Here is a 12028-nt window from a genome sequence, read left to right as displayed (position 1 = left end):
TGAGGTAGGTCCGTTTCCGCGTACAACTTTATCTTCAACTATTTTCAAAGGTAATTCGTGACGAAGCCGGCCCGGTGGTCTCCTCAACATCAAGGGCCTTTGATCACAGGCACTTGTATCTGAAAAATATTACCTATATACCTTAATATAATAGATTTCACCCAAATCGCATTTTTTTTAAATGACACTATCCTACTTTATAATTGATATGGTTATAATTACATAGCTCTTAATTACTGTTAAGAAAACTTTGAATTTTTCGAAATACTAAGGATTTCCAACACCAGGAAAAGACTACCTAAGCTGTATTTGCAAAACCTTGATAATTCTGGAGCCTTCAATGGTCTTCAACTTCGTACTTTATTTTTCATTTTTAACTTTGTTTTATTTCTAGAGACATTTTTTAGCAAGCCCCGCGTCTTACGTACAACATTTGTAATCCTGGTAACTATGATGAGCTTACTGTTTGGTTATAAATCTACAAAATGATGTATAACACGCATATTTTTGTCATCGAAATCATTCGTATCGTGCCTTCCAAGTAAGTCAATCGTAAATTATTTTGTCTTCTCATAAAGGTATGTAATAATGAAACAATGTAGATGAATGCTGCAGTACCATAGAATATTCTAAATTATGCTTTGACGGATTGCAAAAACTATTGTACTCATCAGCGTTCTATATACTTTTGTGGTCTTTTGAATTTGGATTTATAAATTACGACGATCAAATAGAAAGCAAAACAGAAACGCAGGTTGCTGTCCTTCTGTAACACTTTTTTTGTCATTGCAAAATAGTAAATATCAAAACGTTTGCATCAATTAGGTAGCATACCCCAACCAATCTGTGTGATCAAGTATGCCGATAGTTTTCTCGTTCGAGTTGATTTACATTTGTCATTTCGGGGCCTTTTTATAGCTGACTATGCGGTATGGGTTTTACTCATTGTTGAAGGCCGTACGGTGGTCTATAGTTGTTAATTTCTATTTCATTTTGTCTCTTGTGGCGAGTTGTCTCATTGGCAATCATATCACATCTTCTTATTTTTATATGCACATACAACGATTTTTAGTTAACTAAAGTATAATATAACAAAGAAGTGCGAGTGCTAAAATTGGTTGTTTCCTGACCAATACGAACCTCAAGTACTTATCGTTGACCTTTTAAACTCTCACCGCATAGTACCAACAGATCCAACTTTAAAACAGGTAAATTTATCTGAACTATTAATACATATAGGCAGTTTTATTTCATGATTTTTTTTTATAGTTTTGGAAAATTTATAATGTATTTATAAAAGTCATTAATAATGTTTCATTCAACTTGTTTTGTCTTGATTGAAATGTGATCGACAGGTTTATTTGTGAACTTTAACTATTAAAACACTTATTATTACATAGCTATGTGAAGTGTTATGAAATCACCTTGTACGCTTTTTTTTTCCCCTTTCTTCCTCTCGTTATATGTTGATTTGAAAAAAAAATAAATGTTTGTTTTCGTGCACATGTGTAGCATTCAATTTCAACAGTGGTAAATACAAAATTTGTGGACTAAATATGTACTTTTTTGTATTACAGTTAATAAATGGTAGATGCAATATTTGTATCATCCAACTTTTGTTGTTCTTAATGTCGATGTTTTGACGTCACATCGTTGTAGGAGAAATTATTTGCGACGTCACAATAGAGCACAACAAATTAATGTAACTTCTTGTAAAACAACCAAATCTAAACAATCATGCATGCCGGATAATATCTAAGGGAGGAAACAAAAAAATTACCAGATAAAGTATTATAAACAGATTATCGGGTTATCTGAATATTAATATAGTTAAATATCAGTAGCTTAAAATTGTGTGATGCTGCACTGCGCTCCCTTGAAAACAAGTTTCACTTTGTCACTCGTGGTTCATACTTTACGGTATCAATTTACATAAAACCCGATATTCTGTGTATTTTTAGTACCACACCCCACACTCGAAAATGAATATTAAAAATATAAAATGAAACAAAATAAATTATCTAATTAACTATGATGAAAATCACTACTCTGAATAGTATTCAATGTGAGACAACATATACATTACATGATTTTTTTTATATTGTTTTCGGTTTTGAGCGTTTTGAGCGTTCACCTCCTAGTGAAGGTAAATCCAGAAAAGCGTTTCGGAGGTTATGCAATTTGAAATGTGTTGTTTTAATTTTTCACAAAGAAGACATATTAATTGTAATGTTGGTTTAGTGGTAGAATTCCTAAATGAAACTTATTGTGCCTTTTTATTTTATATATCTGACCATCGTACACAGCCATTTCTAAAGTTCCACTGGCTAGCATTTGTTATGAAAAAGCTTATATTGCGCGCTCAGCCTATCTTTCACTAACTACAATCATTCATGTAATGCCACTTAATTTCATTTTCTAGATTTTAATAAAACATGTTAGTTGTCCGTCAATGTGACAGCAACCCAATTTCTTAAAAAACCGAGTCTACATTAACATTATTCATGGGTCAATACAATATTTAAGCACTACATCGCCTTCGTGTTACTTCCAGAGATCAACTCCGACCGATTAATTGATTGTAAATTGGTTAACGTCCAGTGGCAAATATTTCATGTTCATGTTCAGGACGAGAACACATTAACAATACATACAATAGGTAGGTCCTGTGATAGAGGGCGTAAGGGATTAAGGTCGGGAAATTTGGACTGCCACTGGAAAATAAGGGTATATTGGAAAGAAACAGATATTTTGCATTGCAATAGGTCACCTATAGACCCCTCAAAGAGTTGTTGCAAGATTTCCTACCGTATGAAAAGATTGTGGCACTCTCTTCACACGAGGCATCAAATTTAACGTCCCCATTCTGACCTGACATGGCAGCGTACTTGTACATCCCACAAAGCCAAACGGACGCTCCTCTTTTTACTTATAGTCGGAAGAACACCAAGGATGACCATATTTCTACTCCCCAGTTACCTTTGGATGGGATCAACTCCGAATCTTTAAAGGGAACAATAATACGTAAATTGCAGTATATAAAATAATTAACCAGGTTCTCGACTTTTGATAGCCACATTACATGTATGCGGGTTAAACTATTTCTAGTCTATGAATGGATTAACAAAAATTATATTGAAGATACGTTCAATTACAATCTCGTTGTATAACATAATGACAAACAAAAATACAAGTAAAACTACACTAAATAATATCGGTACATTTAAAAAAAAAACTACAAATAGATATAAAGCAAGCTTCAAATACTTAATTTGTTTTATACAAAAAACCAGGAACAGTGTAGGAATATGTGATCTTTTGTAATTTCTCAACGTTAATCTGTGTACAACATTCCACACATTTGTTTCATCTAATGTTTTAAAGTTTTCCATTTTGAATTTGTTTTTAGATTTTTTTGTTTTGTAGAATTCTGTATTCTCTCTAAGACAAAGGTACCCAGAAAGATTAATTCAGTGATTTCTTGATTTTGTTAGACCGATATTTTAGAGTTACGAAAAACTTATTGCAAGTGAAAACGGGTTTGTAAATTGAAAATCCATAACCGTTTATATGCTGTTATGTGAACAATATATGTAAAACACCCTTTAAATATAAAAAAAGATATTTGTAATAATAAGTACATCTGTGTTGCCATATATATCATCTGACATTAAAAGGGGCTTTATTGATACAGATGCACCTGTATAACTGTTATCACGAACTGTATTAAAAATAATCACCTGCTTTTATTGGTCTATTTAAATGCTTTGTACAGCAATACATGTATATAGTTTAATAGGAAGTAGATATAAAGTTAACACGTGATGAACTTATTAAATCTCTTCCTATTTCGTAATTGAGCGGAAAGTTCAATTTAAAAGTATTTTAAGTTGTTATTTTATGAAATAAGCTAATTTGCGTTGAAGCACATTCAGATGACGGTCGTGGTGCAAACATAGTCGACAACATGATCAGGTCAGCACATTTAACAGATTCACATTTTAATCAAATGCTGTACAATACAAACAAGTAACTTAAAATCATGAAAATATATTTAAAACTGACAAAATTATACAATAATATAAAATGAAATACGACAGAATAAGACATAAAACAATAATAAAAAGAAAAAACCTTGATGTGTACGAACGACTTTGTATTATCTAGGACTTGTTGATTAATGGTAATGCATATTCGTACATTGTATACTTTGTAAAACTTTTAGTATTATTTGCCCTCAACAATATTCGTATCAATTCAATATTTCAAGGTTGTTTACTTTTATGGTCATCGATCATTTATAAATTTGGTGTTCAGAATAAATTCCACATTAGATTGAATTTTTTTTACTAAACGGTGCAATATTCAAGATTATTTATACATTTTCTGTTTAAGACTAATTCCACATAATATTGATTTTTTTAAAACGGTGCAATGTTCAAGGGTTTTTCAGTTGTACACAAATACTAGTAGGTGAACATCGGTAGGAATTCACAATTCTTGTTGCCCTTTCCTCAAATTAGTGTTCACCTTTTATTTCATATATGACTAACGAGTTCTGGGAAGGTCATCTTTAGTTCCATATATCCTAAGTTTTGATAAATATATACATTTATAAAGTTTCATTTCCATATTCCTGAGGTAGTACCAATATCAGCAGTATGCACACGAAATGATTGATTGTTGCTGGATAAGCGTCCAGTGATAAACATGCATTGTCATGAAGAAATAAAAAAATTGATAATTAACACAATAGGTAAAGGCTCCGCAAGGTATGTCCCCTGGAATGAAGGACGGGTAATATAAACTGCCACGAAAAATTGAGGTTATATTCCTTTCAACAGGCCACCTACATGAAATAAAGCTTCGTATCTGTGTTTTGCAGCATAGTTCGTGTTAGTGTAATAGTTCTTTGTCTTGGATTATCTGTTGCTGAATTATGTTTGCCAGACGACAATGTGTATTACCATACACAGTTAGAGACGTGCGAGAAATGTGACAGTTGTCTGCGAGGAGCAGGAAAGGACAGAGTTGATGTAAGTTACTTTATGATGATTGTTGATAACTTAAATAATTATTCTTGAAGTAATTATGTTTTAACATCTATGAACTTTTGATCAAATAGTTTAAAATTAGATTACGGAAGAAACCTTTATTCATGTATTGTTAATAGTTTCCCAATGCTACTCATAATTTGTCCTTTGTTCAGTTCTACATATTTTTCATTTCTGTTGTACGCTTCGTTTTCTGTAAATTGCTGTCTTTCAAAAAAGTATTATACCTAATGTTCTTAGCATTCCTTCCCGAAGCAATATTTTGAATTTTCAAAACAAATATTTTGAGAATGAACTCTTTGTGAGTATCAAAATTATATAGACCGGAACGGTACAGGCAAATCTTTTTAAGGCAACTTTGACAAGAACGGGGGGAGGGTGCAGCATCTTTAGTTTTCATACAATTACCCTGTTCCTAAATTGAAAGTTTAGCAAAGGTGAATTATTTGGATAAAACCAATAACGATGAACTGTGTACTGGGCATATGTTACCGTAAGCACCTCTACTAAAAAATTTGAGAAAATATATAATTTGAGACACTTTGAAATTACAGTTGATATTATATTCCAAAGGAATACACTAACTCTTAGAATTAAAACAAAATAAAAAAATCTGATATAAACAAACAACACGACTTTTTTTTTAACCTAAGAATGATTTGCAGATATATTGTACGTGCCAAATGGTCAATTGATAACCTTTACAGTTTTGAAATTTCACATCTTTGCAGAAATATTTCTTTCACTTTAAGGTCAACAAAAAAGTTAGATGGGATGAAAATTATGGAGCATTAACTTGTACACCTTGTATTCCATGTTCGAATGGACACTACAATAATCGAAGAGCCTTCCGTTGCCAACCATGCAAGAACTGCTCACAAGAGAATCGGTACGAGTTGTTGTCATGCACAAGAAGACAAAATGCTGTTTGTGGAGACTTCATTCAGTGAGTATGGCATTTTTTTCTTAATATGTAAAGTAAACAACGCTCATACGATGAAGGTAAATCCAGAAAAGCGCTTCGGACGCATGAATTTACTAAACGTGTTGTTTTCAATTTTTTACATCACTGGGTCGATACCTCTGCTGGTGGACTATCAGTCTCCGAGGGTATCATCAGCTCAGTAGTCAGTACTTCATGATTTATAACAAACTTTTCTAAAATTGTCCGTTTATAAATTTTGAAATTATAAAGAAACTAAGGTTTCAACTCCCTCAGGCAAAGTTGACCTTAGATGAATTTGGCTATTTGTTTTAAGTATTTTTGTCATATAGCTCTTCAACTGTTTCGGTACTTAAACATCCCACGGATTTCAAATGTTTGGCATTGAGCGTTCCTGATGAAGGTAAATCCAGAAAAGCGCTTCGGACGCATGAAATTATTAAACGTGTTGTTTTCAATTTTTTGTGCAAATTACAGAAGAAGATTATTTTTTTTACCCAAATTAGGGTCCCTGCATTATAATTTTAATCTTTGAAGAATAATAATATATGCAATCTAGACAATAGAAATTCAAACACACACACACACAGATCCAACATATCATAATAAAACTAATATTATGCTGACATTGACCCAAGTTCACAAGGCAAGTATATTTTGATAGAAGGCATACGAAGTTGGTGCCTTATGGAGACATTTCTACAGATAAGAAAAGTAACATATTTGATAATGAGATATACTGCAAATACAGAAACAAATCGAATAGATTATATGATGCTTTAAATGGATTATAAACAAGAAGGCCGTACGGTTGCCTATAATTGCTTCTAACTGTGGTGGATAGTTGTCTCATTGGCAATCATACCACATCTCCTTATTTTCATTTTAAGAGCAATACAAGTTAGAATTGTATGCCTTGATTTTTTCTAGTATTTAAAAGAAGTAATATGTTATTAAGTTAATGGACAAGTCTTTTTCGGCAAATATGATCGATATATTTAATGACATGATAATATTTCAGGAATTATACTTGTTTTCCATTGCTGAAATCCAGATCAATACTTATTCAAATATTTGTGTTACCTTTTTTATTTGATTTTTGTATCAATTTCTCCTCATAAATGATAAGAATCTAATTCGATATTAACTGAAGTAAACAGGAACGACTAATATGTGATCACTCCCACACCAGGAAGTGAAATGTTGTCTGGTCACTGACAGTTAAATAGTTATACACTACAGGAAGTTTTTCACTTTGAGTAGTATTTTTTTGTAGTTTGTTTTATGAATGGTGACAAAGCAGAATGGGATAGATTAAAGTATTACGGTCAAATTTCATTTTCCTTGTTGATTTCACAATAAAATAAATTTTCGAAAGAATTGTTTTCTCTGAAATCAATTCAATTCATCATTGCAGACAATTGGTTACTCGAAAAATTGGGACTTTTTTTTAGAAAATAGTTTTGGCTTTAGTGGATGTCTCGAAAACCTTGGAGAAAACATTTCAGGGACTGTTTTGGTTCATACCTATTTATGTATTTAGTTGTTCATAACAATAACTACTCGTATGTGTTTTTTTGGTTATTTGGTGGTGGGGGGGGGGGGGGGTCTTTTTTTTTCTGGCCATGATTGTGTCTATCAATATTTTCAATATGTATTGTCTTTTGGAAGTAGATATAAAATTACATACATATAGTGCTACACTTCTGCCAAACTCGATATCTAACTGCTATATCTATCGTTATAAAAATTAATGTGACAAAAACAATTTGCCAAAGTTTTATATTAAGTCTGAACATTTATTAACTTTGCAAATCTTTTAAGATGATAAATTGGTCGGTTTATACATAAAGTGTTTCTTAAAAAAAGAATGTTGTTAATTTGTGTTATCATATTTGGTCTGATACACTTCCGATTTTACTCTTACTGTGAAAATCAAATATGATTTACTAGTAATTAGTCAAATTTGCGTTTGTTATTTACCATTCTTTGTGAACATTATACTGATAACAATACAAAATAACCAGACGTACTATACACTTTAATGTTACATCAGATAATTATTTTATATGAATATGACTATTGGATGAATACGAATTGCAGTCAGTTAAAATGCAATTGAATAATAAAAGTTACAAAAAGAAAAAACAAACAAGACTTTTAAATTAACAGAAAATACAGATATATTGGAGTAAGGAAAAATGACAATGAAAGGTCCATAATTTATTAACCTATAAAAACTGAAGGTTTTATTAGTTGCTTGTTGCATGAAGCTGTCAAACTGAAACGAATTCATCATGTGTTTTAAATATGTTTGACAGAACGAAAGTACACATGTTTGACAGAACGGAAGTACCGGTAACATACAGCACAAGAGAGTCCATCCCTTCAGGTACAAATTGATTCAGATACTTTATTTCTTGTCAGATCTAATAAAATAACTGCATTTATAATTAATTTTGGTGTGTATATGGTTTAACTTTTGAAAAAAAAATTAGAAGATAATGATAAAGAAATCTCCCTTGGTATCTTATGAAATTTACATGCAGTATGAATCTTGATTTCAAAAACATGTAACATTTTACATTTTTTTCATCTTATGTATAAGGGATTTGAGAAAAGAATATCTGATAATATGCTGAGCAAATTTTAGTCAGTGATTAATTCTTTGAAGTTTGAAGATCAGTTGTAGGAATTATGGTGCACATTTGGTGCCTTTTGTAAGAAGCTATTCTGTCATCCAACAATTATGATCTAATGAGCATTGGTTTATTCGTGTAATGGCTATTATTTACGAAACCGATATGTAAATGAAATATTTGCTGATAAATGTAAAAAAATTTTTTATCATGAATACAGACAAATCCGAAATGGAGATGTAATGCAATATGGTTAATCGGCAGTGCAAATGCAACAACCAATAATAAGCTAATTCATTTTTATGCAAGAACACAGAGACTCCTTGTGCATATCAATTGATAATGACAATAAAAAGTTCTACCGAGTCGTGAAAAATTGATTTTACCTACTAATTCTTATAATTTCTTTCAGAGTCTTCGTATTTGTTGACATGGGTGATCAGTGCTGTTGGCTCTGTTCTGGTATTTGTAGCAATCATTGTATGCTTGCTACTGCTGAAAAAAAAGTTAAAACAGTCTGAGAGTAAGTGCTCTAAAAAATTATCCTGATTAGATTTATCTGGTAAATGAGGATGTTTTATATATTCATATATGGTATCTATGATGAGTTTCTTTATATCTATAATCATCATTTGGCAAATCAAAAATGGTGTATTTTCAATCCTTTCCAAATCATATTGATTGTATTGGCAAATAGATATAAGGATATATTCTAGTCCTTCTATTTAATAACATGTCATTTCAAATGTCGCTATAATATCATAATTGACAAATGAACATTTTACAGTTATTCGTTTAATAAAAAATAATGTGATACTGTAAAATCATAAATCATTGCGTGCATTTCTTATTGTGGTTTTTGAAGAAAGGATAAAAATGCAAGATTTCTTATTGCGATTTAAGGAAAATCTTCCAACAGATATTATATCAGATATCAGAATGTGAGTTCTTATTATTGCGATTATCACCCAGTTGCATTATTCGCAATAATAAAAACTTGCAATAATATCTGAGTTTTTATTAAGTAAAAGCTTTACGGAAAAATATAGTTAACACAAATTAAGATCTTTGTATAAGACATTTTGTTTAGACAATTAATATGTTGGGCTTTCTTAGATATTGGACGGCATGAGGTTCTATTTCTTATTTTGATATAAAAAATATGTTCCAGAAATTGTCAGTAATTATGTTATATATTTTTCCTTTTTTTCAGAAAAATTCACAATGAATAACCTTTCAGAATCTGCACAGAAGTAAGTTATTGTCAAATGACGTTTACAGTGCAAATGTACCGAAAGCTAGACAAAAATGTCCGCATTTATATTTAGTTATTTTTATCTAATTTGGTTAAATAGGAAAGAAAAGAAAATAAAAATACATAAAATGTCATTTGTATGAGTATTTATTATGATAACTGTTAAACCCAAAATCCAGGGTAGAATAAAAACAGAAGCGATTTTTAGGTAATTCATTCGACACTATAAATACTAAATATAGTGTACAGTACTTATATACAAAAATTTAAAAAAAAACAAAGAACAAAACACGGAAAAGCGAAAAACCTTACTATATGATTGCCATGCGTACATCACAATTTTATTTTAATGTAAAAAAAACTAGCAAACATAAATTTAATTTAATTTCTATTCATATTCGTCTCGTAATAATTGTTTTTTGAAAAGACTCAGTGTTTTTCTCTAAATATTCTACCTTATGGTATAGGGTACCTTTGGTTGTCGTTGATAATAAATCAAATTCAAGTGGTCAGAAATGGTCTAAAAGGAATGGTAACTTCAGTTCAAACCAAGAAAGAACAAATACTTTCTCTCCTGTTGCTGACAAAAGCAGAAACAGTTTTTGTAACTGCGAAACGACACCGAAAGTAATTGTTGCCAGTGGTGACGATACAAGAGAACACCAAGATCGAGAAACCACTGTCCATCTTAATCAAGGAGAACAAATTTATCACCAGGAACACGCAGACACAAAAGGAAAGATAAACAACCTTATTTGCTGTGCTGCTACATTGGATCCGTCCATTGAGGATGTTAGCAAAAGCTCCTACATCTGTGACAGTTTGGATTCATCACCAGAAACATTTTTGAAAGAAAGAACTTCATGTAATAAAAATACAGCTCGGTCAAAAATTGAACCATGTGTATTTAAAAGATCTGACTGTAGACCTTTGAGTAATTTTTCTGATTTAAGAAACGGTAATGTGAACTTTCCTTATATTTCCAAATGTGAAAGTAATTCTACTACAGTTTAAAAAGGGTGCAATTGATATTTGTTTTTTACAAACCAGGATATTTTATCTATCAGTCTAATACTAGTATATAACTTTAAAAAAATTATGTATTCATTTTAACATATTCTCAGACATTTCATGATAAAAAGTAAAATCACAAAAATACTGAACTCCGAGGAAAATTCAATCGGAAAGTCCCTAATCACATGGCAAAATCAAATGACAAAACACATCAAACGAATGGACAACAACTGTCATATTCCTGACTTGGTACAGGCATTTTCAAATGTAGAAAATGGTGGATTGAACCTGGTTTTATAGCGCTAAACCTCTCACTTGTACGACAGTCTTATCAAATTTCGTTATATTTACAACGATGCGTGAACAAAACAGACATTATTTTAATATTATTAATATTCTTTTGTTGAATGCATGCATTTCTTGTGATGTGAATTTATAAATAAACAAACCTACAAAACTAAACGAGACTTTGGTTAACAAAGAATTTATGTATTAACACCATCTTTATATTTATTTTATATTTAAGAAAGATTATTGCTAAAGATATTTTTACTTTATTTTCAAATTTTACAAAAGTGGGATTCTAGTTGCTCTATCTTTAGTTTTCAATATTTTTTTGTAATATTCTACAGGCCATGTTTGCTTGTATTTTCTTTCTTTAATAATTGACAATGGTATTGTCTGTTTTTCGTGAAATTATGATTTTCCGATTTACCTTTTTCCTACCTCTCTGTCTCCTTGTAACAGTTTTAAATTACAAGTTTATCAAACTTTCGAACGGTTTCAGATAAAAGTCGTATCAATTAAGAGGTCGTAAGAAATGAGAACATTAATGAATTTGGTGCGTTCGAAGAAGCTTTCCTGGTTTACCTCAATCAGGAACGCTCAAACCAAACAATTTGAAAGCCAGTGTATATATAAACACATGAATACATGAGGGGCTATATAAACAAAAGGAACTTACAATTAATAGCCAATTACACCTAAGGTTAACTCTGTCTGAGGGAGTTGGAACCTTATGGTTTCTAAATAATTTGTAAATTTATCAACAGAGAATTTAGGATAAATAAAAAATGTGGAAAGACGTGCTCCTACATATCAATATTACAAAGATACAAAAATT

At 30.9% G+C, this 12028-nt stretch overlaps 1 protein-coding gene across 3 annotated transcripts; it reads left to right on the top strand.

Annotated features, from left to right (window-relative positions):
* Positions 1–384: 384 nt before the first annotated feature.
* LOC127714737 (uncharacterized) lies at positions 385–11023 on the top strand. Of its 3 annotated transcripts, none has more exons than XM_052220785.1 (7): positions 385–541; positions 4886–5036; positions 5807–6000; positions 8343–8389; positions 9049–9159; positions 9850–9889; positions 10359–11023. In XM_052220785.1, exons 1-7 carry the CDS (start codon positions 486–488, stop codon positions 10903–10905), a joined length of 1146 nt encoding a protein of 381 aa, XP_052076745.1. In that variant the 5' UTR covers positions 385–485; the 3' UTR covers positions 10906–11023. The 3 variants fall into 3 exon arrangements, with proteins under 3 accessions (XP_052076745.1, XP_052076744.1, XP_052076746.1); XM_052220784.1 differs by having other exon boundaries at positions 8319–8389; XM_052220786.1 differs by lacking the exon at positions 385–541 and adding an exon at positions 3849–3975 and having other exon boundaries at positions 8319–8389.
* Positions 11024–12028: the final 1005 nt, after the last annotated feature.

The sequence above is a fragment of the Mytilus californianus genome, unplaced genomic scaffold (assembly GCF_021869535.1).
Source record: "Mytilus californianus isolate M0D057914Y unplaced genomic scaffold, xbMytCali1.0.p SCAF_9, whole genome shotgun sequence".
In the NCBI taxonomy this organism is placed as follows: Eukaryota; Metazoa; Mollusca; class Bivalvia; order Mytilida; family Mytilidae; genus Mytilus; species Mytilus californianus.
Note: the sequence above shows the minus strand (reverse complement) of the source record. Positions and strands in the feature narration are given on the sequence as shown.

What these genes read in the sequence shown, in the direction of transcription:
- LOC127714737 (XM_052220784.1), top strand. Translation starts at nt 486, where the DNA reads ATGATGTATAACACGCATATTTTTGTCATCGAAATCATTCGTATCGTG. An exon ending in ATTCGTATCGTGCCTTCCAA is followed by an intron (nt 542 to 4,885) that starts GTAAGTCAATCG and finishes TGTGTTTTGCAG; the next exon opens with CATAGTTCGTGTTAGTGTAA. An exon ending in GTTTGTGGAGACTTCATTCA is followed by an intron (nt 6,001 to 8,318) that starts GTGAGTATGGCA and finishes TATGTTTGACAG; the next exon opens with AACGAAAGTACACATGTTTG.